The sequence below is a fragment of the Sabethes cyaneus genome, chromosome 3, assembly GCF_943734655.1.
Source record: "Sabethes cyaneus chromosome 3, idSabCyanKW18_F2, whole genome shotgun sequence".
In the NCBI taxonomy this organism is placed as follows: domain Eukaryota; kingdom Metazoa; phylum Arthropoda; class Insecta; order Diptera; family Culicidae; genus Sabethes; species Sabethes cyaneus.
In genome coordinates, this window is record NC_071355.1 from 69,524,643 (window position 1) to 69,551,589 (window position 26,947).

The 26,947-nt window shown below is 41.0% G+C and overlaps 3 protein-coding genes across 3 annotated transcripts in view; all 3 read right to left on the reverse strand.

Annotated features, from left to right (window-relative positions):
- LOC128739194 (ceramide synthase 6) overlaps positions 1-14,339 on the reverse strand; it is a 36,614-nt gene extending 22,275 nt beyond the window's left edge. The window contains exons 1-2 of the mRNA XM_053834630.1: positions 13,406-14,339; positions 7,289-7,409 (exon numbers count right to left, since the gene is read on the reverse strand). Coding sequence (XP_053690605.1) covers positions 7,289-7,409; positions 13,406-13,590 — 306 coding nt within the window. The 5' untranslated portion in view covers positions 13,591-14,339. The remainder of the gene's footprint in view (positions 1-7,288; positions 7,410-13,405) is intronic.
- Positions 14,340-20,473: 6,134 nt separating this feature from the next.
- On the reverse strand, positions 20,474-21,921 carry LOC128739686 (WSCD family member AAEL009094). Its single transcript, XM_053835183.1, has 5 exons — positions 21,303-21,921; positions 21,158-21,237; positions 20,927-21,098; positions 20,691-20,860; positions 20,474-20,629 (listed from the first exon to the last, which is right to left on the reverse strand). Exons 1-5 carry the CDS (start codon positions 21,919-21,921, stop codon positions 20,474-20,476), a joined length of 1,197 nt encoding a protein of 398 aa, XP_053691158.1.
- Positions 21,922-25,493: 3,572 nt separating this feature from the next.
- Positions 25,494-25,961, reverse strand: LOC128742705 (nucleoside diphosphate kinase-like). Its single transcript, XM_053839146.1, has one exon. The coding sequence runs from the start codon at positions 25,959-25,961 to the stop codon at positions 25,527-25,529; it is 435 nt and encodes a 144-aa protein (XP_053695121.1). The 3' UTR covers positions 25,494-25,526.
- Between the last annotated feature and the right edge of the window lie 986 nt (positions 25,962-26,947).

Consider the following 26,947-nt stretch of genomic DNA (forward strand, 5'->3'; position numbering starts at 1 on the left):
TTTTTAACCTGAATTCGGCTATAACTTATTAACTCATAAAGATAAAGCAAAACAGTCTTCTGCAAAAATATTCTTCTCTTACGTATACAAATTTTTGTAGAACATCATATTGAGCTATTTGTTGAGATAAATGAGTTATAAGAGGAAATATGATTTTACGGGTCGTCCATAAACAAACGTCCACTGCTGAAAATACGTAAGAGTTAGAAATTTGAAATGTTTAGAAAAGTTATGGGAAATTAATCTATCTTTAATGTTTTGAAACTAAAAAATGGAAAACAAACTTATTTAAAAAATTATTACTTGAATTGTTGTTACGGTATCATCTGAACATTGGACGACCCTTTCAAAAGATGCGTCATGTTTTCATTCAAAAAGTTGCCGAAGACTTCATTGAGCTAGAATATTCCGTTTAGGCGCAATCATTTTTGTCCGTCTAAAATCGCTTTCTGGACCATAGTGCAGTGTCGACTCGTCCGCATGTTCAACCTGTTCATAGGACAGGCAACAAAATTCAACCCGACAATATTTTTTTTCATCACTAGTTCATGATTTCGTTTGAACCGACGCATATGCAATACGATTAATTCGGTAAATTATTAGTTTAGTTTACGAAGCTGCTGAGCAAACCGTTCAACACGACGTGTGAACGTTGCTTTGATCTCAATGCACAAGCATATACCAACACATTATTCTTGGTGTTGATTCTGGGTACGAAGGAGATAAAAAGAGAATGTGAAACAGCTTTTACTCGAAAGCGCGCATTATTGTCTCATTACTCGTTCATCTTCAGCATTGAACAACTTACTACCACATATCCCTGTGGCCTGCGCTTTGATTCCATTGTATCTAGTCACGAAGCTAATGAGCAAAACGTTCAATACGACGCTTGAACGTTGCTTTAGAGATTAGCACCAGGAACAACGTATTGGTACGAAGGGGATGGCATGCATTATTCGAAAAATTTTCTCATTAACTCGTTCATCTTTAGCATTGAACAACTTACGCATATTGCTTGTGGTGCGTGTGGTGGTTATTCTTGAATTTGGTTCAATAGGTAAATTGAACGGAAAGTCTTAGGTTCGTAGTTAAAATTCTGAGACGAGTTTGCTGGTAAAGTAAACCGCCGTATTCGGTTGTTATTTAAATAATAGGGGTATTCACGTACCGCTTGTTATATTTCGTATACGGAGTATTGCGTATTTATACTGCCGTTACTCTGGCGCTTCCATAGAAACCGGAACTGCTATGCGAATTGCGGCAGCGTATACACGAAATACACCGTTTACGCAACCTAGCAAGCGCTACGTGAATACCCCTAATGTTTGTTTTATAAATAAAATATAGAATTTCGATAATAAAAAAAAGCTGCATAATAATTTGTATTTTTCGCTGGTTGAACAGGTAAGCTAAACCACCACGAGTCGCCACTGATTAGAACGTATATTTTTTGTGTTAGGGAGAATTTTCAACTATTTTTCAAGTATTTTTTAAGTATAATGACGCATAAGAAATGAGGGTCATTTGGAAAACTATCGCAGATGGATTTTTATAGGATAAAACATTATATAAAACAATACAAAGCAAGTATGAGCTTTTATAATCAACACAAAATCCATATAAGTTAATATTAATCAAAAATCAAAACTTTTCCCCTTATTAGTTTTCTTAATCTTCTTTATCTCCATCTTCTTCTTTTTCTTCTTCTTCTTCTTCTTCTCCTTCTGCAGAATCACTTGTTTCACATTTCATCCTCATATAGCGTTCTCAGAAAGATTTTTCTAATCACATTTTTCCGTTTCGAAGAAGCTATAAGCTTTATCCGGAGAAATAAGAAGACGAATAATTCTATCACGATTTGTATTTTCACACTCATTTTTGCATGTAAAATATTGTCTTGTATTTTTACGACTATTTTTAGCATAAGGCATGAGGGTCAATACCGGTATAGTGGCTAGCATTCATGCCTCTCACACCGAGGACCGTGGTTCAATTCCCAACCCCGCGGAAGTCACGAATGACCCGAGTTGTTAAAGTGACTATATAATTAAACAAAAAAAACTTATTTTTGTGCTTCTTCTATCATTCGTCCTATCAGCAATATAGTTGTCTAGATTCATTTATGACCGCGAATTCAAATTCTTTGCATTGCAGTGGACGTATTATATGAGGACTATACCCTGACATAAAGGTTTTTGGTATACAAACAATAAGTTTCGAATTTTTCTGAAATAATGTGTTCAATAACTTGCTAAAGAAAATTTCTCAACCTTTTAATTAAATTCATATCTATATCCGTGATTTCAGAACTTATACCAGGATTGGCATAAGATCTTCAAGCTGTATTTCCGTCGTTACTATCGCTGTATCCCCCAGATTTTCTCCAACCTTTAAAATCTAGTCAATATGCAATATGGACCATACATTCGATGCAGCTTATCCAACCATGTAAAGGAGATATCCCATAATTAAGATATCCTACGTTTACTTTGAGTGTTTGCATTTTGTCTATATTGTTGAATTCTGATATAGTAGCCTTACAAGCGTAACATCTGTGCTCTGCGCTACTCTGCGCTAAATGAGACTATATCCATTTGAAAGCTCATATTTTACGCTAACTTTTACCGGTAGTGTCAATAGTGGCGAACCTTGGCTTCAAAACTTTTAAGCGTGTTTTACGCGAAAATATGGCACTTTTTTAATGAAAATTAAAATTGTGGCATACTATGATAAAATTACTGCATACTCAATTAATGGGCTTTATTCAGCACTATTTTTCGAAGAACTTTTCCTTAGACACCGTTGAAATCCGAGCTACCGTTAGACCTCTAGCTTGTTTTGAAATATTGGGTTATTTTTCAAAAAAACACTAAAACATGCTGAGATAGCATACTTTAAAAATTCATAGAAAATTCAAATTTTGTTATATTGATCTAAAATTTTGGATTTGAACACTTCAATAGTATAGAATCACAGGAAAAATACAAGGGAGAGTCGAAATGAACTTTCATTTTTGGCTGCTGGCCAGCGATTCCCCACTGTGCAGCGGTCAGTATTCAGTTTTTTCGCTAAAGCACAATCCGTGATGCTGAGATCAGTCTTGGCTTTCCGAATGACCCTCAACCTCAATTGGTGATCAAGAGCTCAACTCCAACGTCTGGCCTGCGTTTTGCGGACAGTCTTGACAGTTTCCTTGCACCCCTCAATTACTCACACCACAGCTCTTTCAGGATAATCCGTCAGTCCCGCCCCAACTCCCGAGCCGACGCTAATGGATTCTGCAGGTGATGGTCACATTTTTACTACCGAACCGATTTAGCAAAGTCATTCACTATGTCCCGCATTCATCCAAAAATCAGAGGGGCTGTGTACAAGACACGACCGCATATATAGGTGACGCAGGACTACGTAAGTCTCTTTGTACTGATAGTAGCACGTATTCATGCTTGTAATCATTCGATTCTTCATGTATACATGCTATATGCAACATATAGAGTAAGGAGGGGTAAAAGTACGATGCGGGTAAAAGTGCGATTCAATGATTTATCAGTGCGGATTCCGAGTAAATTGACTACATTGGCATGGATGGGTGAGTACTTTGACAGCTTAAATCCATCATAAACATTTGTTGTTTACGAATCATAGTTGCTGAGTTATGGGTAAAAGTTATTTTAGAACGGTTTTGATGTAATATTTCGTTGTACGGCAAATACGATATCAACAGGAGGATATTACTTATTCACAAATTGTAGCAGCGTTTTACATCACTCAGATATCTCTCTTGAAATTGCGGTGAGAAGAATTTACAAAATATATGTTGCTTTTCCATAATTTAATCAAACCCCGTCAAGCGCCTAGCGGGGCAAAAGTTCGATTTATTGACGGGGTAAAAGTTCGATTCATGGATCGAGAATCTAACTCATTTTACTGACGGGACGACGACACTATGCAAGTCCTTGCGACTTGTAAGGTACTGCGGGCGACGCTGTTCGTCCGTCAGCGTTATAACCGCGATTCTCAACGGGGTTGTTCGGGGAAAGGAGTTCTAGTTCTATCACGCAACGAAAAAATTCGTTTGTTTCAAACGAAATTTTTATAACAACCTAAAAATATTTTTGTTTCGAAACGAAATTCTATTTGAATCAAGAAAATAACAGTTTCGCTTTTCCATAATTTAATCAAACCCCGTCAAGCGCCTAGCGGAGTAAAGGTGCGATTCACGGACGGGGCAAAAATGTATAGCTTATATACAGCTTTTGGCACTATATTACAGATACTAGAAATGGAAGATCTGCAGAAAACTGTGTTCTACAGAGGTTGGTCCAAGGAAAACAATGTTTTTCCGCTGATGAAACATAAAACAAACGTTTGGGAAAGTTTCGATCTGTCGGAGGTTGCAATACATCAGCGAAAAATAGGAAAGGTGTAAATTGAGAATATTCCTTACCGAAACATACTGCAGATTGACGATAATATGGTTTTGTTAGCTACTGCTGTGCTAATTTCATGGATTCGAGCTTCGCACTTTTGCCCCGCGGTAATTGAACTTTTACCCCGCTAGTGGGGTAGAAGTGCGAATCGGCGCTTGTTCAGAAGAATGAAGAATTTATTTTCAATAACACTATTATTCCAGATGATTTATAGTTGAATGTAAAGACATTGAGTTGCTGCATCACTGTAAAATATATTTTGTTGTTGTTCTTCTTTATATCTCGCGAAAATTGATGACAACTTCAAACATCGCACTTATGCCCCGCCCTACTCTATGCATGCTACACGCGTTGTATGTAACATTTATCAAAGTAGTAACATTGCATACGTTCAATTCTGAAAAGATTTCAGAGTTATTTCTATGTGCATTTGGAAACAATTTAACAAAATCAAGAACACAAACTATTGGTTTCCTGCTACCTTACAGAAATTAAAGATTGTTTTTATTACCCATGGTTCCCCACGTTGAAGGGATTTTACCAATTCAATCCTATTTTCTCAACAGCACATCTTTTCACTACACTTCTAATGAAACGGCAAGCATGCGTATTCATACAGTCATATTTTAACCGAACACTACAGCTGTAGCACATGTTTCCAACACAGATATCAAATTCGCCTAGGTTTAATCGTCTCGCAGTAAAGAATTTGCGATCTGTTGGGACAACGAACTTGTGTCATTTTTTCTGGCACACTTCCCTAACACAGACATCAAATTGGACTAGGTTTAATCGCGTTCGTAAGAAATCTTTTGGGACGAGGGGGCTTTGTTACTCTCTCTGGCGTACTTCCCAAGCAAGGACATCAAAATGGTCTAGGTTGAACCGCGGTGTTCTTGTTGAAATGAGGAAACTTTGTCACTTGTTTTGGTTTACTTCCCAAGCACGAAGCGAGAATTCTGGTAAAACATAGGTTCATTATTTTCAATGTTTCAATAGTTCAACATCAAGAATCCATACTTTTCTTCATTTGGGTCAATTCTTAGAAGATTTTCCGATCGATTGGTATAAGAATATTGAACATCGATCGGAAAACCGCTGAGCTATTAGCGCTCAAAACCTTTCATTTTTCGTGACGCTCGCATTTTTCGATTTTTTGGAATGACACCCTATCTCAAAACTTGCCGTAAGGCGTAGTCCTACGTCAAAACAATCTGGTCACTTTCCTTAGGCAGTACCGTGGTAATCTCCGGGGATGAATTTGAGGCAGTCAGCTCACTGGCAACAGAGGACAACAATACTACCCGTGAGATTAAAAGGCGTATATCGACGGACAGTGTTGCTATTCATCGATAAAAGTACTGATTCATGCTGCTTGCATGCATGCTTTTTCATACATGCATTGATCGCAATTGATGCAATCAAACACGAATAGCCTTCATTTTGAATCATCGCCAGCATCGAAAAACATTATATTGGGAAGAAGAGATTTTGTCACTTTTACTTGCGCACTTCTCTAACACAGACATCAAATTGGTTTAGATTTAATCATGATCGAAAGAAATCTCGTTGGTGGAAGGTGCATGGTCTCAGATTATATCTTGGTTCGACCTATGCACCTTCCAGCGTTGGACAAAAGGTAGGAGCCTCAACGACAACTTGTTAAGTGTAGCTAGCAATAACCCTCACTCACTTTCAAAAATTCTTCATTACTTTCCCCTACCGTCCCTTCCCCAATTGTAGAACCACTGTTTCAAAAAAATAAAAGCATGTACACTTTTTCATCGATAAAATCTGAACGAATCAGCAAAAAAAAACGCTCATTCCTAATATATGAACAGTGAATACTCTTCCGAGTATTCCCGAAAAAAGCACGCCGTCCGTAAACCGTAGCGTAATACTGATTCATTTTTGATTAGCGCTAAAGTGGCATGACGTTGAAAGAAGCCTATCGCATGACGTAATCCACCGCCTGGCTAGCTAGCTATCGTAGCAGGTTAATAGCTGCGTAAGGTCAACCCGAGGTATGCATGGCAGATAGAGTGCAAGCTAGTCCAGCTGAGAGCAATAAAACCCGTAGCGAAGCAAACAAATATAGAGAAAAGAATTATGTCAGACAATTTCACTGTTTTTTTAGCCCACTGGCTTTTGGGTAATTGCTTTTTTGGAATGAATCCAATAAATTGTTTCTGGAATTTTAGACTGGAAGGAAGGAATGTAATCCATAACAGGAAATTCTAAAACCGTTTGTGAGTTGCAGGTTCCGTTTTCATAACGAATGTTATCAGACTCAACCAATCGACAAGCGTTTGATGGCGGTTTTTCGTGCCAACATGCCACTGTCCGGCTAGAACGTATCGGTAATCTACAGAATAAATGTGTACATGTTCTGAAAGATAGAGTATCCTCGATTGTTACTTTTTGCAATTATGAGCAATGCCGCTAGTGCACTGTACAGTTGCTCTTAATTGCATTTTACAGGTTAAATATAAAACTACCCTTTGATTGGTAATGATAAACATATGACACGACACTGAATTTCAATGCTGCAGTACTGTTTTCGTGACACATCTCCTCATCTCATGTATGCAAGGCCAATCTTTATATCACTTGACTGGTAGTAAAACACGAAGCTGCATTTCCAACCAGGTCATGCAAATCACACTCCACTGGATACGCATTCGCGTCGTTCGCTTTTACTTTGTGGTAAAATTGGTGATTGTTTTGTATATATAAGTACTTTAACAACTACAATCTATAGTCGTGCACCGCCTGAATAAGTAGCCTCTCAATGTTTGCGAAAGGTGACATTTAATTTACACTGTATCAAGTCATATGAGCAGCTCTTCAGTACTTACGGTTTTATGCCGCAGCCGGCTGTTGCTGTTGTATGCCCATTCCAGCGTTTTGTTTGATATTGGTGGCTTGGGTCCTGTACTTTTGATGCCAATCGCCTTGCCGATCGGTGCGATCCAGTATCTGAAATGTGACGTACAAAAAGGAAAGTGTGAGTTGATTCGGAATGTCATTCAAATTTGCTTGCTTAGTGACCTAAACCAAGGATTTAAAATCAAGTCATTTAGGCATCAATTACTCATGACCGCGAGGAGCATTTCTTCCGTGTGCGTCACACTCGATTTCGATGATTGTTTATCGCGCTACCGACAGTTGATAAGCGGGTCGCACCATACGGGCATTTTTGTTACTATACAGCGCTCATGGTAATAGCCGAAATAATACGGCCGGTGATTACAACACTTCACTATGCAAAGTTTTGACAGGAGACGCAAGGGAGTGCAATAAATTCACTCCGCGGTGGCTGAGAAGTCATTCCCGTCAAAACCCCAATTTAAAGCCGATAAGCCGGTACTTTCGTGGCTTGCGACAACGAACGCTATTGGTGGAAACATGATACGGGTGTAATAATGCCGTAAATATGCCAGCATCGTAAACATGCAATCAGACCAAACTGGGTGCATCACCCAGAAAGGTTCAGATTAGATAGTATTTTTCAGCGTATCTGAGGGTATTTACTTTTATGAAGAATACGCCGTAGGTGTGAAGCGATGGAACGTTGATCGATATGTTGGGACCCAATTTGAACTGAAATATCGTGTCTGGAAAAAATATTTCCCATTTCTTAAAGTGATGATTTTTGTAATGGTAACAAGCAAATTTTTCAGTGCAATATGATTCGAGAGAAAGCTTGCTCCCTATCTAATAATGTATTTCGATACAACAAATTGGGATTGTTCTTTTTTATTTTTTATCTGGCTACCTCAAGGACTCACCAAAAAAATTTCGTATAATATACAAACCAAAGTCTTATCAGTAGAAAACGTCCGGCTTAGATTTGGCTTCTTTCGAACCACAACCTTGAACGTAGTAGATACAATGTCGTCAAAAATGCACGTTCGGTTGTTGCTACGTGTCTTTCTTTCTACCTGTTTGCTGAATGACACGGTCAACAACCTGACAAATCACACTGATCACCCACTGCACCGTGTTTGCGTTACTCGGTTCGGTTCTGGTGTGTACACTCCTTTCGCCAACACGGCGACGCGACGGCTCCAACAGCGCAGGAAGTCCCTCTGGCGAGGCCACACTCTTTGCTTGCCACTTGCATTATTTATTCTTCTAGGAATAGCTGGTTTTTGGTGAACATAGCTAATAATTTACGAAGTATAGTAATTACGCGCAATTACCGTGCCTGTCGTTAGCCTCTGAATGGCCGGTATTTATAATGCAAATAAGGGGTGATAAATTTGTCTGTTTGCGCTGAAAATCACAGTTAATTGCTTGATATATTGAATCAATATCAAAGGATATTTCGATATCTTCATTTAAACACACTCTCAGTTTAGTAGTCTAGTAGTAAGAGTGATTGTTAAAAACCGACCATAATCCTCCGAATGATAAATATAAATTAGATGGTAAGCACGTTTCTTTCCAATGCATTATTTTTCACACCGTAAGATTATTGAACTACAGAATGCCTAGGCAATTAATTGTACACTCGAAGCAGTACGATGTGCTACGTGCCATAATGCATATTGATATCGGGGTACTTCGAGACAAACGAACTAGTCGTTAACGTCGTTAAGCTGTTAATTCAATTAATAGATATGACCCGTTCAATTCCTAGGTTCATTCATAAAAGTTCGATATCGATCTTTCAACTTTCATATTAAATTGAATGCTTATGGGATCACGTTGATGTCGTCGCAGGCGAACTTCGGTTTCAGATTGACATGGGATGTATCTCACAACAAAAACTATGGGATCTTTTCAAGAGAAGTGCATCGCTATACGAGATCCAAAAAAATCAAAATATATCTTTAAATGTACCTTAACCAATAACCAAAATAACACGACATTTCTCTTTAATTCAAACATCGAATTAAGTAATACGCAATCCTGTTAGCGGACTGATATAGATCAACAGCAAGCGAATGTTACCTGCATCTTGCCGTTATCAGCCGCAATATGAAAGAAAATAGATAAAGAATAACCATTATTCAACCGGTACTATGAACCAGAACAAATGCCTACATTCTGAGATAAAACTACAAGGTGTACAGCTCTAAGGGTTGTACGAAAGGGTGACGTAGTACTGCGCCATATAATACTCGTTGCATTCATAACATGTTTTACTCGATGAAGTATTACTTTACGTCAGATCATTAGATCAAAGCCTAATCTCTCTTCTGCTTCTTCTTCTTCTTCAGCCTAGAGCCGGGGTGGCTCGTGCTGTTTCAAGCACTCGTCTCCATTCAACTCGGTCTTGGGCGACTCATCGCCAATTTTCTAGTCGTGTCAGAAGGCGCAAACCGCTTTCGACCTGGTCGAGTCATCGTACACGTTAGGCCCCCTGTTTCTGGTGCCGGTGGGGTTATTGAAGAGGACTATTTTCGTCACATTGTCGTCCGGCATCCTTACGACGTGTCCGGCCCACTGTAGCCTGCTAACTTTCGCTAGATTTACGATGGGAGTCGCCTGAAGCACTGCTTGTAGCTCGTGATTCATACGCCTCCGCCACTCTCCGCTTTTAGTTTGTACTCCGCCAAATATCGTCCGCAGCACTTTCCGCTCGAACACGACAAGGGCGCGTATGTCCTCCGTGAGCAACGTCACGGCTTCAAGTCCATAAAGAACTACCGGTCTAATAAGGCTTTTGTACATTATTAGCTTCGTTTGGCGGCGTATGCTTCCTGATCGTAGCGTTTTACGAAGGGCAAAGTAGGCCCCATTTCCCGCTTGGATGTGCCACTGGATCTCCTTACTAGTGTTGTTGTTCGCGGTCACCAGCGATCCCAAATACACGAATTTCTCTACCACTTCTAGTTCGTCGCCGTCAACGGTTACCGTCCGTGGGAGACGCGCGCTTGTGTCCGCCTCTTGCTTTCGTGTATTTGGTCTTCGACGCATTTATTTTTAGCCCAATTCTCCTAGACTCCGCTTTCAGTGTGGCGTAGATTGCCTCTGCCGTCGCAAGGTTCTTGGCTATGATATCGAAGTCATCTGCAAACCCTAGAAGTTGGGTACCCTTGGTAAAAATCGTGCCTCTCGTTTCGATGCCCGCTCGTCGGATCACCCCCTAAAGAGCGATGTTAAACAACATGCAGGATAAAGGATAAATCACCTTGTCTCAAACCGCGCCGCGTCTCGAAGGGACTCGAGAGTGTCCCAGAGATGCGTACGAAACACATCACTCGATCCAATGTAGCTCTAATTAGTCGCGTCAGTTTGTCCGGAAAACCGTGCATTATCTGCCATAGCTTGTCTCGATCGACTGTATCGTATGTTGCTTTGAAATCGATAAAGAGGTGATGCGTGGGCACGTTGTCGGATAGTAAAAATTTGCGCGAGCCCCCATGAAACCCGCCAGATAATTCCCTACGAAACCTTGTGCTATCGGTGACAACCGGCGTAAGAGAATCTGGGAGAGTACCTTGTAGGGGGCGTTTACCAGCGTAATACAGCGATAGTTGCAGCAGTCTAGCCGATCACGGGCTTTTTTGTAGATGGAACAAACTACTCCTTCCATCCATTCCTCCGGTAGCTTTTCCTCCTCCCAAATGGTCGAAATAAACCAGTTGCTAGCGTTTCTCCGCCATGTTTATAAAGCTCTGCCGGTGCGCGGTCCTTCCCAGTAGCTTTATTGGTCTTCAGCAGCCCGATTTCTTGTTTGACTTTTTGGAGATCAGGTGCTAGGACATTACTATCTTCCATCGGCGCTCCAAGGTTAATTTCAGTTCCGCCTCCTTCTGCGACTTCGCCATTGAGGTGTTCATCGAAGAACTGCTTCCATCTGTTGACCACCGCGCGCTCGTTTGTGATTAGATACCCTCCTTCGTCCCTACACATGTCAGGTTTCGGTGTGTAGCCCTTCCGAGTTTGGTTCACCTTCTCATAAAACTTGCGCGTGTCATTAGCTCGGAATAGTTGTTCTAATTGCTCACGATCTCTGTCCGCCTTTTGGCGCTTTTACCTCCTCAGGATCGTGGTCAACTGGTTCCTAGCTCGTCGGTATTTGGCCAGGTTCTCTCTAGTCCACCGCTTGCTGGCATTCCCCATCAAACGAATCATTTTGTGTACTCTGAGGCTCAATACCTAGTGCCGCGGTAGCGATCTCTCCGATGGCCAAGCGTATTCAGAGCCAACTTTGAGTCTTTGAGGTTCGAAGCACCTAACTCCTCGGAAGAAGGCAGTGCCTCATTCAGTACTCGCGCGTAGTTCTCGGCAGCTTGCGGGTTATTTAGCTGCCTGATGTTCAGCCGAGGAGGGCGGCTTTGACGTGTCCGGTATACGGTGGACAGCTTTAAGCGCACATGTACTGCTACTAGGTAATGGTCAGAATCAATATCCGCACCCCGTCGGGAGCGTACGTTCGTAATGTTAGAGAAAAACCGACCCTCTATGAGAACGTGGTCAATTTGGTTCTTTGTACGTTGGTCAGGTGATCTCCAGGTGGCTATGTGGATATCCTTGCGCGGGAAAAAGGTGCTTCGGATCACCAGGCCTCGGGAAGCTGCGAAGTTTATACATCGTTGGCCGTTATCGTTTGTGTCGGTGTGCAGGCTATGGGGTCCTACCACCGGTCTATACATTTCTTCCCTACCAACCTGGGCGTTCATATCCCCGATGACGATCTTGATGTCCCGTGACGAGCAGCTGTCGTATGTTGCCTCCAGCCTCGCGTAGAACGCTTCTTTCTCATCGTCGGGTCTACCTTCGTGCGGGCAGTGCACGTTAATGATGCTACAATTGAAGAAACGGTCCATTATTCTCAATACACACATTCTCTCGTTGATCGCCTTCCAATCTATCACGCGATCCTGCATTCCGCCCAACACTACAATGCCCGTTCCCAGTTCGTTGATAGCACTCGATAGCGATAGCGTCGATAGCTAACGTCTCTGTATCTTAATCGTTTCTCGTTTTGCCACTCTACTTTACAGCTATTTGCATGCTGGCAGAAATACAATTGAAACTATGTAAAGAATTGCAATCAACTAACTGACGCATAACAGCAAATGAAACGTTCAAAAACTATTCTCGGATAAGACAGCCACTGATTTTCTTCGCTTTGAAAATAGTTGCGCCATGTCGCATGCATAAATATCCCTTCAGCTGTTTCCGGGCAAGATAACATTTCCGTACCAATTCTTGCAATATATGGATGCAATCTGGTAAAAAAAAGGATGACCGCTCACTTTTCTATGACGTTTCACTTTCAGGATATCAAATTGGCCTAGATTCAATGTTTAAAGATAAAATCGGTTGAAGAAAAGGAGTGGTCTTACACTTCAAGAAAATTGTGTACTTTCAGGACATCAAATTGGACTACGTTAAATGTTCAAACGATAAAATTGATTGAAGTGAAGGGGTGGTTTTGCACTCTGGCGTACTTCCCAATCACAGATATGAAATTGGTATAGGTTTAAACGTAGTAAAGAATCCTCGACATGCTGTGTTTAACTGCCGTCCCTGTCTGTGAAGCAAGGTAATCACGAAGAAAATGTATGGGGAAATTTGACCTTGTAACATTCATTTTCACTATTTAGTGATTGAAAATGAGAATTGCAATAAAAACCACATCATTGCTACATCTATTATAAATTGATTGGTATTTAAATTATCAAAATCCATTCATAATTGGCAGAGATATTAGCGATCAAAATCTTTAATTTTTTAGTGACGCTCACATTTTTTGGTTTTTTGGACTACGTCAAAAATGCTATATACTGTTTTTATAAAAACCTGTATAATTAGTGGAAACGTTGTTATATTTTGACTAGTTTTCGATACGAGATGCCCCACTGTGTACGATTGTACAAACGAAAAGAAAAATAACTCACAAACAGTGTGAAAGGAAAGTAAGTGCATAGCCGTAGAAAGTTGAGGTTATGAATTGAGCTTCAGCTACATGGCAGCAAATAATAACGAATTACAATTTTTTTTGGAAAACTTACCGCTCAGTGAAAAATCTTATCACCAGAATTATCGCTGCTATCGGAATCGGGTACACCAGATGCCGGTAGTCGGCGTGCTGCACATCCGGTCGAACTCCCGGCCGAATGTCGTCCCAGGTAACGTTCGGAGGCAGCCAAACACTGGTGGACCAGAATGTGTTCGAGATTGTATGCAACAGCTCCATTGCTCGTTCGCCAAGGACAGGGCAATTATTGCAGCTTGATTTGACAACTGCACTGGAACTTTGTTATCCACCGTTGCTATATGCAACACACGACGACGGCTTCGAAAAATTTGGAACACACAAACGAAAAAAGAAAAATAGCAACAGCAGCACACTAATCACTCCGTAACTTTCCCCTTATCGGGAGAAATACGTGATGGGATATCCAAAGAGAAACGATTCAGAACACTTGCATTCATTCACGATTACTTACACCCACGAAAGGGAATCCCATATTGGACAAAATTGTGAAGAATCATACGATTAAGCGAAATAATACAACAAACAAGAACTGACTGCTATCTGGCGAAAGCAGAACTACTCCAGCGGTAAGTTGTTTCCCGCAGATCCACGGCTACTTTTCACTCAAATCGATATTTTCTTTGGCGATAATCACCTTTCCGCTTTTCTTTCACCTCGCGGACTGCGGATCGCGTGGTCACTTTTTGTGGGATTGGCACTTATTGACTGTGCTCACCAATACATTATCTATGAACGGCAGCCATTCGTTACAAAACACGGCCCTAATCGATGCCTTTCCGCAAGTGCTAAATGCCGAATCTTTTTAAATACCGTCTGAAACACACTATATTGTCGGGTAACACTTAACTTAATCACCAGATTAGAAGCAAAACTTCGAATGGACCGTGCGGAGCGAACCAGAATGACTAATCCATAAAAATGTCTTCTACCTCCGCTGGCACTGGCAGCTCATACACAAGCAATGCAATGACAGTCCAACGCAACCGTCAGCGCAACGGTATCTCTCGTATATACTCAAACGTATACACTCACACACTGCATTGAATAAAAACGAAAATCATCCCGGCAGTGGCGGCTGTGCATGGTGGTAGTATACAAAGCCCTACAAATGTACAAAAAGACACCCTCTGTTTATTAGGCCTCTTTCATTCATTCGAATTGTCAGCGCGCAGAGATGCCAGCAAGTTTCTGAGACTATCAAAAGCAATTCCACGAAATATTGACATTATTAAAATTTAAAATTTATTGAAATTTGGTGTACACTTACTTCTTTTTAAAAAAATTTTAAACTCATATTTTTTATTTGACACTTAGGGTGCTTTTTCGGAGTTTGGGTGCCCTTAAAATTTTGCCGACTTTATATCCATTAAAAAATTTATCCAGCTTTTCACGAGTCATAATGGCAGAACGCATAATCTGTGTTCGTTATATTTAAACCAGGGGTGGTGGGGCTGTCAAACTACATACATTGTCCATGTCCCACTCATTGGTTTTGGTACTTTTGGTTCTGATGCCTACTTAAAGGTTTATTCATCTTAAGACTACTGAAACTAATGAGAAAGCAGTTAAACACAGCCTTTTAGCTATAATTCAACTAATATTAGCTGTTATTTTCGGTATACTGGCTGGTTCCAAGTTGTTGCCGTCCATGGATGTTTAGTCCGCAAAATTTTGACAATTTCACATCTCTGATTTAAACAGCATTTTTGACAATTCCTAAATATATCGCACGTTTTTCTGCCGCATGTTCACGGTAAAACTAAAAGAACGGAAAGAAAACGCCCAAGTATCAACCGTAGCTGAATTGCAAGAGCAATGGCTGTTTACGAGTTGGTTTAAGGCGATCAAAGCTGCATTAAGTAAGCACTCAAAGGGTGTTTAAATAAGCGATGACTAAGCTACTTTAAGTTTTTCAAACCAGTTCTCTCCCAAAAGCTGATAAACAAGCTTAATATCGGATTTTTCTGCTAAATAATCTGCTTCTAAACAGCCATAAACATCAAAACATTTAACGGCTGCTTAAAGGTGTTAAAGTGTAGAGTGGAAGCTTTCATTAGACTCACAGCTTTCAAATCACTTTAAGGCTGCCTAAGGGTGTTAAAGTGACGTTACGAGCTTCTACCAAGTTTTCTTTCGGCTCACAGCACAAATAATGTCAGATCATACAATTTCGCAATTCGGCTGACAGCAAAAGTTTGTCAGTTATCGACATTATCGCCTGTTTCACGCTAGGCTGGCTAGACTTCAGATGTAAAGATATTCTCACTGCCTGTTTTGCAGATGCAAATGGGGCGGATCATACGGTGAGTGCTTATGGATCAAAAGATGGCGGGTTCAATTCCCGGAAAAAAGACTTGCAAATTTCAATTTAGCTAGCTTTACTTTACGAATTAAAGTTATTCGAAATGAAAAATATCGCGTTCGTCAATGTTCACGGCAAAATTAAAAATGGCGCGTTCCATTTTTTTAAATTTAAATATAGATATTGCAAAACTATTTCTCGTTCTAAAAATAGAATTAACAGCATTGCGCAACTTGGCTATTTAAAAGTTCGCAAAAACCTCTATTAAGCTTTATCGCAGCTTCGAAAGCAGCTTTTAACAAGTCTGAAGCTGGTCTGAAATCACCAGATTTAGAAGTTTAAGAGCTGAAAAAAGGTTTTTATTTCTAAACCTAAACCATAGTTCAGCCACAGGTTGAATAAAATCAGCTATAAAAGCGTTTGATCAGCCTGAAATTATTACTTGGGCGTGCGACCTGCGACATATTTAGGAAATGTCAAAAATACTGTCCAAATATTACGAACGCAGTCCGCCATTATGGCTCGTAAATAATTAGATAACTTTTTACCTTTTTCGTATGGTGAACATTCTTAACGATTTATTGTTTTATGGTTACTTCCCAGCCAGCACCAACTCGTATATCAATGAACGAAAATTATCGTAAATATCTCTTAACAATTCGGAATCGTAAATATAGCACAAGTTGATATTTTATCGTTTATAATGATAGTAGTTGACAAACAAATGATTTAGATTTAGGTTTCAATTAAGTTACAGCATGAGTTAGAGCAACCCTGCTAGCAAAAACATCCCATCAAGAAGACTGGCTACTCTGCCAAAAGTCGAGCGACAGTAACAGCAACGCTATCAACCGAGATAAAGTTGAATTTTCACATACTAGTCTGTGTATATTAGAATGTGGATGTACACAAACACGTATGCAATGCATTGGCACACCCGCATACATCTTTTCCCACCAATACATGTACACACCAGCTTCAACTTTTGTCGGGAAGGATGCGCTGTTGCTTCTGTTGCTCGTCATTTGTATGGGCGCGAGGAAGAGATGCCAGTCTTCTTGATGGAATGTTTTTGCTGCTAGTCATATGCGAAATACGTATCTGTCACGAATAAATATAAATAGTGGAATTTAACTTGGAAGAAGTTCCCTTCTTTTCTTTAATTTTAGGTTTCGTATTCTACTAAGACGCTCCAAAAACCTCAGTCAATTTTGGTTTTTGTTTCCACTTTCCATCTTTTTATCTTGTTTTCCTTTTGCACTGTGTCGCGTTCCAATGTTATTTATTTCCAGTCCTATTTTTCGTCATACTTCCAACTCATTTTTTATTAATTTCTTTCCCGTTTTCGTTTTTCTCTTTTCTTTTCTCCCTTTTTTGTGTCAAGGTACCATATTTTTCTAATTATTATTAGAATCGTTTCACGTTTTCATCTTTGCCATTTTCTTTTCTCTTCCGTTTCACCTTATTTTTCAGTCCGTATTTACTGTTATTCTTTTCTTCTTTGTCTAACCCATTTTCCCGCTTTTTGATTCACATTTATCTTTTTATATCCCGTTAGGCCTCTTTTCCCATTTTTGTAGTGTTCTTTAATGGTTGTCTTTTTTCTCTAGTTATTTTTCTTTTCTATTTTGGTATCTCTAGTTTTCTGTTTCGTACTCCCTTTCTTTTCGTATTTTTCTCTCTCGTCTTGCTCTGTTCCTTTTCTCTTCTTTGTTGTCCTATTTTCTCGTCCTTTTCCTGAGTTCTAAGTTTCCTCTTTTCTGTTTTTCGCCTTTCTGTTACCGTTGTCCCCGTTTTCAGGTCGGTTTTCAGTTTTCCTGTTTCGTTTTTCAGCATTTTCTGTCCCGGTTTTCACCTTTTTTCGCTTCTCTTTTTCTATCGCGTGTTTAGCTCATTCGTCTAATACGTTCTTCCTCTTATTTATATATTTATACGTCGTCAATCAATCGTAGACCATTGCACTAACAATACATTTCTTAACTAACTTACCTATACTAACCTAACTAACTTTCATCATTGGTTGTGGATGCGTAGAAGATTTTTCGATCGATTGGCGTAAAAATATTTAAAATCCATCTGGAAACAGTCAAATTATTAGCGCTCAAAATTCTTCAGTTTTTCGAGACGTTCGCATTTTTCGATTTTTTGGAATGACACCCTCTTCAAAACCTTGCCGTAAGTCGCAGTCCTACGTAAAAAAAAGAAAAAACGGGATAAAATGGAAAAAATAGATAAAAAAGGAGGAAAAGTAAAGGGGAAAATAGAGGAGCCGGAGAATAAAGAAATGAAATCAGATAAAGAGGTAAAGTGGGTATGAAATTAAAATAAAATGGGGATAAAAAATGAATAGAGATAAAAGGGAAAAGACAGGGAAAGAAGACTGTTTTTTTCCTTTTATCTCTGGTCTCTGGATCTCTGGTCACCGCCGACGAAAATACGAGTAAGGAGATCCAACGACGCATTCATGCTGGAAATCGAGCTACTTTTCCCCCGCAAGACGCTTCGATCAAGGAGCATACGTATACATAGCATAGGAGTCAAACGTGCTAGATGGCTCGACCAGGTTGAAGCCGACTGGCGTGTGTCGAGACGCTCAACGAATTGGCGACGAGTAGCCCAGGACCGAGTAAACTGTTCTTGTTATAGATTATGCAGATTTATCCTGAAACTTGACAAGAATATTTGAGAAAATGTTGCAACTAATGTTCTTGTTCTTAACGGACTATATTGCCACCAATTTTTCAACAAAAAAAATCATGAGGTCTGAAGATTGTGTTTATTCTACGTGTAGTTGCCATAGTCTTATAAGGGGTTAATTTTCAATAGCAAGAAACAAATTTACTCTCTCGGTGGGCCTCGAGGTACGGCACTCTGGTCTTACAAGCCGCTCATCGTAGATTCGAATCTTGACTAGAGGAAATTGTAAGAGTCAACAGAATCGTAGTCACTAGTCCCGCAATTGTCCTGTACATCAACAGCGACGACAATGGCGGACGTGTTCGTAATATTTTAACAGCATTTTTGACATTTCCCTAATACATCGCACGTTTTCTTTCCGTACATTCCTTTAGTTTTACCGTGAACGCCCGGAAAGAAAACGTGCGATGTATTAGAGAAATGTCAAAAATGCAGTTCAAATATTATGAACGCGTCCACCATTAAGACTGTCGCAGTGGGCTTTTAACCCAATGCCCTTCTGGCATACAAAAAAAAAAATACGATGGATATACGTTTGCCATACGGACGGTTGCCATACGTACGAATGTCATAATGTATGTTTGCCATAATAGACGTTTGCCATTCAGACGAATGCCATAATGTATGTTTGCCATAATGGACGGGAGCCATAATGTACATTTGCCATAACTCATATTTTTGGTATGGAGGCCCAGAACTACACTTCGACCAGTTCAAAGCTTAAAGGACCAGAGCGACCAAGTCGCAAGAGGCCTAATTGATTTAGGCTAAAAAAGCGGCTTTGCCGCTTTTCATTTTATAAAGGCTATCTCGATGCGAGGACTAGGGAAAAGTAACTAGAGGACGGTAAACCTAGGAAAACGAATAGAGCTGGATAGATGTGATTTCTGGGGAGGGGCTGCCCCCCCCCCGCAGTGGCCGGCGCTTCCGACGGCGGGTCAACGGCGAACACTCGCCCTTGCCTGCGGCCGGCTCGCCCTGAATCATCTATAAAACGTTTTATAAATTGTAATTTATAATTTATAATTTAAATATTTTTAAATTATGGCAAACATACATTATGGCATCCGTCTGTATGGCTCCCGTCCATTATGGCAAACATACATTATGGCATTCGTCTAATGGCATTCGTACGTATGGCAACCGGCCGTATGGTTATCGTATTTATGGCTCTCGTCCGGTCACTATCAAAGCCATGCTGCCACGCGTTTTCAGATTGTTTAAAATGACAATTTACCTTCCCGTAAGATGTACTCCTACTTCAAAACAAACAATTTTGTGAAAGGCGTCAGACCATATTCTCCTTTTAAATAGTAAGACGGATTATTCTAAATTTCAATCAGCAAGAAATAAAATCCATAATTCATAATTTTCGGATTCGAAATAATCATTCCATCAGCAACCATTTTATTGTGCTTCTCTTATTAATGGCAAACAGTTTTGCTTTGACGGTTATGTAAACATTTCGTAAACAAAGTTATTTCATGTGTTTGCTCGTGTGTACAGTATTTGTCGCAAAAATTCTACACTCCTAAATGGCTTGAGTAACTTTTCACATATTCTCTAAAAGTCTTACAAGTTTCACAAACTCTAAATGTATCTAAGTAAGTACTACGATATTGTTTTGGTTGTGTATTGCAGCTGCAATTTTTTCGGACCATTTATTTCCTGTTGATTTTAATGCTGCATTGACTAGAGTTGTTCCTTAAAGGTTTTTTTGTATTCCTATTCTGTGGCTTGGTAAGAACTCACCACTCACATCTGTTAGTAGGTAAACATGACATAAACATGGCTATATTTGCAATTTTAAACTTTAGTAGTATTACGCGAGTACCTATTTCGATCTCAGACATAGCTGCGTTTGCAGAGTTCAGATCTACGATTAAAATAGTTTTAAACTGACATCTTTGCTTAAAAATATCAAAACAAAAACAACGTCCAAAAAATAACTGGAAGCTGAACGAAATGTTCGTCTTTCTGGCAGAACGGCGTCGCTTTGTAAATTGTCTAGATTATGGCCGAAATCAATGACTAGATTATTGAATGCCCTATGCACTACGTATTTGTGCGACTAGATTGGTTTCATTGAGTTTCGAAACGTCCTAGCGCAGCGTAGACTTCGGTACGTTTTTCGTCAATAGCTGCGTGCATTGCCGGACTGTAAGGATCGAACTGCAAGATTCGTTTCTTCCGTCGATAGATACCTTCCTTGCGCGCCAGAGCGCACGCTAGTAGCTCCTGCAACAAGATTTAGATTGAACTCAAATTATATTCCTCCAGCCTATGCGTATTAACCTACCTCATTAATAGGAAATTGAAGAAAATTGAGAATACTTCGAAGTGTCCCTTCAACATTTTCCACCAATTCGTCGTAGAATATCAGTTTCACCTCACCGGTGAAGTTTTTGGCCCACGAGAGGTTGGTCTGTTCCCAGGCCCATAATTTGTTTTTAACAAACTGAGTCCAGTCTGCAATGGAAACAAAAAAAAAACCAAAGTAAGGCTTATGGCAATTTTGCTTCCGGGTGAACCTACATCGTCCTTTGGTCCGGCGATAGCGATCGGGAGAAGCAAACCCAACGTGACCACCGCTTTGACGATTGAATTCAGCCAGAATAGCCTTCTTCGGGTTCCGCACGAGGAGAATGGCTTTGCCGTAGGGAGCCCAAGCATTTGGGCCCCATTCGTGCGTTTTTACCACGAGCACCTGCAATGATGGTAACACATTGTGATGAAAGTTAACGTTCAGATAGAAATTGTACTTACCGAAGAGTTGGCAACATTTTCAGCTGGGAAGCCACTTTTGAGTAGACCGTAATCTTTGTACACACTTCCGGTTAGGATACCTTGAACAGCAGATAATAAATAATGGATCGCAAATCTGGTAAAAAATGCTCAACGTTCAACCTACCCGTTGCCTGCTGCAGCAAATATCGCAGCCAAGTGTTTCCGCTGCCGGGAAACGATACCAGTGCTGTTAGCTTCCGGTTGGAAGACTTCTGAGCCGGCAGCACCCTATCACTTGTAATCCTATCATTATCTGCTAGCTTATTGGTAAATTTGTTGTTATTATTTCTATTAGGCCATTGCGACGATAAAGAGGAAGATGAGAGGTCGACCGCGGCAGACGACGCCGTTCGTTTGTGCTTGTCACGGTAAACATCGTTGTGCCGTTGTTGCTGTCGTTGGTCATGGTCATTTTCCGGAACGTCTGGGATCTGATTGTTGAGGCTGTATGTGTGAACCTTTTTCACAATGTGACCCGGAAAGGTTTCGAGCAACTGGTAGGCCTTCGGTGCCGGCGGAGGACTGTCCATGTAGCGCAGCTCAGTGCACCATTGCAGGGGCAGCTTCTTGCCCAACAGTCCCAGGTCCCGGTTGCGCAACGTTTCGAACTCCCCGTAGCCTCGGCCATGGTTACGCTTCTGCTGGGGATTTTGCAGACTGACAAATGAGATAAACAGAATGCCGCCGATGTACACCGCTATGATACCGGCAAACCCGATGAGTCGCCAACCTCGCAGAACCATGGCGGAGCATTTCTAGTGCAGCTGAAAGAGAAAAGTGAAAATTTAATTTTCCATTTTATTGCTCACCTTAAGGGCGCAGGTTGGTTTTCATTTATTCAGTTTTGTGGGTTTCCCTGAAATTCCTAGCTACTGCATGTTTCAATTTATATGAGGTGGGATAAACCATTTTGTAACCGTTACCTTCAAATAGGTTAAATGAATCATGCTTCCTTTTGACCATAAATTGCCTGAATCAGTTAAGCAAAATTTATTGTTGGATAGTGAGAAACATAGTTTATGCTTAATAAACTTTAAGTCATGAAACGGTTAATGCACAAAAGACAGACTGTGATTTGAACAGCAAGCAAACTAACTGGTAAAGTACACTTCGTAATCTTGTGACACTCAATTGGGTTCAGATACGACTTCGATGAATTGCTTCGATGCATCGTCACACTGTGTCGTTTGCCTTTGGGGAATCGATTCGAATCATTGAAGCGTAGATAACGATACACACACCCAACTGCGCATAACGGATCATATCTATATTGTAAGAAGACATTGCGATTATCAACTGTTTGTATTAAAGCTCACCTTTTGGGCAAAAAATTACCCCATGAACTTGGGCGGAATTATTCGACTGTGCAATGAATCTTTATGATTCTAATCGTATGAAGTCAATCAACCGCAGTCGTAAAATGCAATCAATTAAGATAACTCAAATCTTTTCTGAATGATTAGAATGTGGATTTGATGAAAGACAATTAATACAAGATTCAAGTGGAAACAACGTGGATTTTTTTATGCCAGAAGGGCACTGCAGGCCCCGATTGCTGTACACAGTTTACGAATTGCTCATACCCATTGAAGGAGTTGAGCTAGGTTGTAAGACTGTGCCCCAAGTAGGTAGGGTACCGGAGGGTATTTCCAGCACGCTACTAAATTCGGCATACATTTCCTTTTTTGCTGCGCTTTCGCAAATAAAAACTTTACCGCTACATAACAACACTGAAACGAATGTAGCACTCATAGGCTTTAATGTGTTATAACTATTTTCATAAAAATGTAAGTAGGGTGCTGGATGTGTTCGTCTACGGCGGGTCTTCGTCTACTTTCCCGACATAGGCACGAAAAACCAGCATTATAACCAACTTTGACGCGAATTACATTCAAACCAATACTTGGCATCAATATTTAAGTATATTGTCCCTTCGTAATCGATAAATGATAATGTAAAAAACCATTATTTTTCACTATTTTTTCAAAAATCAAAGTCCTCTTGGTTTTACTATCCGCTTTGAATATGACGAAGAGCATCAGCAGCAGATTACTCGGAGTAAAAACCTGATTCAAACTACTTGCACTTTTTGGTGCCAGTTGAATAGCTCGTGCACACGACATAACGAATACATGCTTAGATTTTTGTAAACAATTATGTGTGTCCATGGTAGACGGAAGCAAAACTTCGTCATGATGAAGTGCTGTTCCCGTATGACGAACTGCCGCTGTACAAGTAAATTTGTTTCTGTAAAAACAGTGAATTCCGAAATATTTTGTCTGTCTAAATGGGTGTACATCTAAAGGCAAGAAATGAATGATTCATCTCGTGCGAAAAACTTGAGTACTTGTGGATGAACTCCCGGTACCTGATACTCCGATTTTTAGTTCGTACAATATGCAATCAAGGCCGGACCCTGCGCGCGGTGATGCCAAAGGCGATGTGCTCATCTACTACCAAAACGCTGGAGGGATGAACTGCGACGTGAACGAGTACCTCCTGGCTGCATCTGATGGCTGCTACGATATCATTGTACTAACCGAAACCTGGCTCGACTCTCGAACTCTCTCGTGTCAGGTGTCAGGAGGTCCCGAATATGAAGTTTTTCGATGCGACCGTGGACCCAGAAATAGTCGGAAGTTAATGGGCGGTGGCGTGCTTGTCTCGATGCGTGCGTGTTCGATGGTGTGTATCGAGTTCACTATACATTCACAGGTTGTTCCTGTGTGGAATTTACATCCTCCCCGATCGAGTACGAGACGAAGGTCTGATCGACGTTCACTCCCGCTTGGTTATGTCAGTGATCGACTTGGCAACAGCAATTGACGAGCTCATTATTATCGGTGATTTTAACCTACCAGGACTTTTATGGCAACCATCCAGTAATAATTTTCTCCATCCGGATCCCGATCACTCCACTGTGCACAGTGCAGCATTACGGTTTCTAGACTGCTACAGTTCTGCCATTTTGCGATACATCAACCACGTGACCAACGAGAACATTCGCTGTCTGGATCTCTGCTTCACCAGCGCACAGGATGTTGCTTCAGTCGTTTCGCTTGCTCCGTCGCCACTAGTTAAGCAAGTGAGGCATCACCCTCCACTAGTGCTTACCCTCAGGAATCACCACTCGAGTCTAACAAAAACTATCCCCTCTGTTTCGCATGACTTTCGAAATGCTGATCACCGAAGCATTGCCGAATTCTTCGCCACTATCAACTGGTTAGATGTTCTCGACGGAAACGATGCCGACAACGCCGCCTTGATTCTTTCGCACATAATTGTGCACGCAATCGATCGTCACGTACCCAAGGTAGTACATTCGTCAAACAGCAAGCCCTGGTTGACCCGCGAGCTAAGCATGTTGAAGACTGAAAAAAGGACTGCACTTAGGATATATTCCAAGTTTCGTACCCGCTCACTGCGTGATCAATACATAAAGTTAAACACTGTATACAAAAGAACCAGTTGGACATGCTTTAGACGACACCTGCAGAGAATCCAGCGCAATCTGAAGGTGAAACCAAAAACGTTCTGGAAGTATGTTAGCGATCAGCGCAAGGAGTCGGGCATTCCATCAACTATGATCCTCAATAGACAGGTTGCCCCAGTATGTCTGCCAGCTCTTTGCCGATAAATCGCTAGAACCTTTTGCGACGAAATCATCCCGGACGACCAAATCTCCCAAGCTGCTTGCAATGTTCCGCTAGTGACTGTGAATACTCTGTGTACGCTCAACATCGACGAAGAAATAATCTCTCGAGCCGCATCAACGTTAGAATCATCGACTAAATCCGGCCCAGATGGTATTCCGTCTGTGTTTTTAAAGAAGCACATTGAAGACCTGTTAATCCCTCTCCGACTCGTGTTTGGTCTATCAATCACAAGCGGGGTATTTCCGCTTGCATAGAAAACCGCCCAAATGTACCCTGTGCATAAAAAAAGGGGATCGGAAAGATGTCAACAACTACCGAGGAATTTCGTCATTGTGTGCCATTTCCAAGTTATTTGAGCTTGTAGTCATGACTCCGCTGTTGTCGCACTGTAAACATTACTTGAGTGACGACCAACATGGATTCATCGCAGGCAGATCAACCACTACGAACCTCCTTTGTCTCACAACATATGTTGCCGAAAGTCTAGCGGATCGTGCTCAATCGGATGTCATTTATACTGATTTGTCTGTGGCGTTTGACAAAATCAATCATACTTCTTTCATTTATTTTTTTCATCAGTATCTTAGTTTCGCGGCTTTTACTTAATTTCAAAAATCGCCTAATTGCTTAGCCCATCCTTCGTTGGCAGGGGTCCATGCTACTAGCTCCTTTTCGGTAAACCACAAAGCGATTTACTTGTACGCGGATTCAACAGCATCCGATCCGTGAATAATGTTGCGTCCAACCTGAATGCACAGATCTCCCCGAATCGTTCCAGGAGCAGAGTCTGCTGGATTGGTTGCACCCAAAATTTGTCGCCCTGTTTTGACTACATTCAGTCCTTCCCATACCATTGGAACCACTGGTCCGGAGTTCATATAATTGACCAGTCCAGGGAAGAATGGGTGAGCTGACAGATCAGCGTAATGCTTCTCCAGTAAGGCCTTATCTGCCCACATGAACTTAAGAGCTACAAGTTTGAAACCTTTTTGCTCAAATCGTTGAGTGATTTTGCCAACAAATCCCTGCTGAACACCATCTGGCTTAACCATGATAAAAGTACGTTCCTTGTTGGCGGCCATGGCTGTTGAAAATAAAGAGAAAAATGCAAGAATCGAACCGATCATATAAAATGCACGACGCGGAATGTTTGACTATGGTTCGGAATCGGAACTCGGAATACTATTGCGATTGCTAAATTGGAAAGACTCGGTATCAGCGACAGTATGTTGCGTTGGTTCAGTTCGTACCTCGTAGGACGCCAGCTGATTGCGACAGTTGCAGGTTTTCAATCAAATGCGTTACCGGCCTCATCTGGAATCCCACAAAGTAGTAATTTGGGACCGTTAATCTTCCTATTGTACTGCAATGATGTCAACTATGTACTCAGAGGTCCTCGTGTATTCTTCGCCGATGATTTGAAGATGTACTTGAAGATACGTTCCAAGGACGATGCAATTTGTCTTCAACAAGAGCTTGAGACTTTTACGAATTGGTGCAATCTGAACTGCATGCTCGTCAATCCTGAGAAGTGTTCCATTATTTCTTTTGCCCGGATCAGAAAACCCGTCATTTTTAACCACAAGCTACGCGGTACAGAAATCCAGCGTGTCGACCAGGTAAAGGATCTCGACGTTATTTTAGATAGCCAGTTATCGTTTAAACGGCATATTTCTCACATTGTGGACAAGGCATCCAGAACATTAGGATTTGTCTTCCGCATTGCTAAGAGCTTCACTGACGTCTATTGCCTCAATGGCATTGGCAATGCGTTATACTGTGCACTCGTCCGTTCGACTCTTGAGGTTCCGTTGTCTAGCATCCATATTACCAAAACGGGATACAAAGGATTGAATCAGTTCAACGCCGCTTCTTACGCTTTGCTCTCCATCGTCTACCATGGCGACCGTCCGTTCCAGTTGCCGAGTTATGACAGTCGATGCCGATTAATACACTTGGAGACACTACAGACACGAAGGAACATCGCAAGAGCTCTGTTTGCTGTCGACACGTTGCAGGGAAGAATTGATTGTCATGCTATTCTTGGGGCGATTGATCTAAACGTGCGTCCCAGGGCACTGCGGAACAACTCAATGTTGAGGGTACCTTTTCA

What these genes read in the sequence shown, in the direction of transcription:
- LOC128739686 (XM_053835183.1), bottom strand. Translation starts at nt 21,921, where the DNA reads ATGGTTCTGCGAGGTTGGCGACTCATCGGGTTTGCCGGTATCATAGCG. An exon ending in TTTGCTGCAGCAGGCAACGG is followed by an intron (nt 21,238 to 21,302) that starts GTAGGTTGAACG and finishes CTGCTGTTCAAG; the next exon opens with GTATCCTAACCGGAAGTGTG. An exon ending in TTCAATTTCCTATTAATGAG is followed by an intron (nt 20,630 to 20,690) that starts GTAGGTTAATAC and finishes ATCTTGTTGCAG; the next exon opens with GAGCTACTAGCGTGCGCTCT.
- LOC128742705 (XM_053839146.1), bottom strand. Translation starts at nt 25,961, where the DNA reads ATGATCGGTTCGATTCTTGCATTTTTCTCTTTATTTTCAACAGCCATG.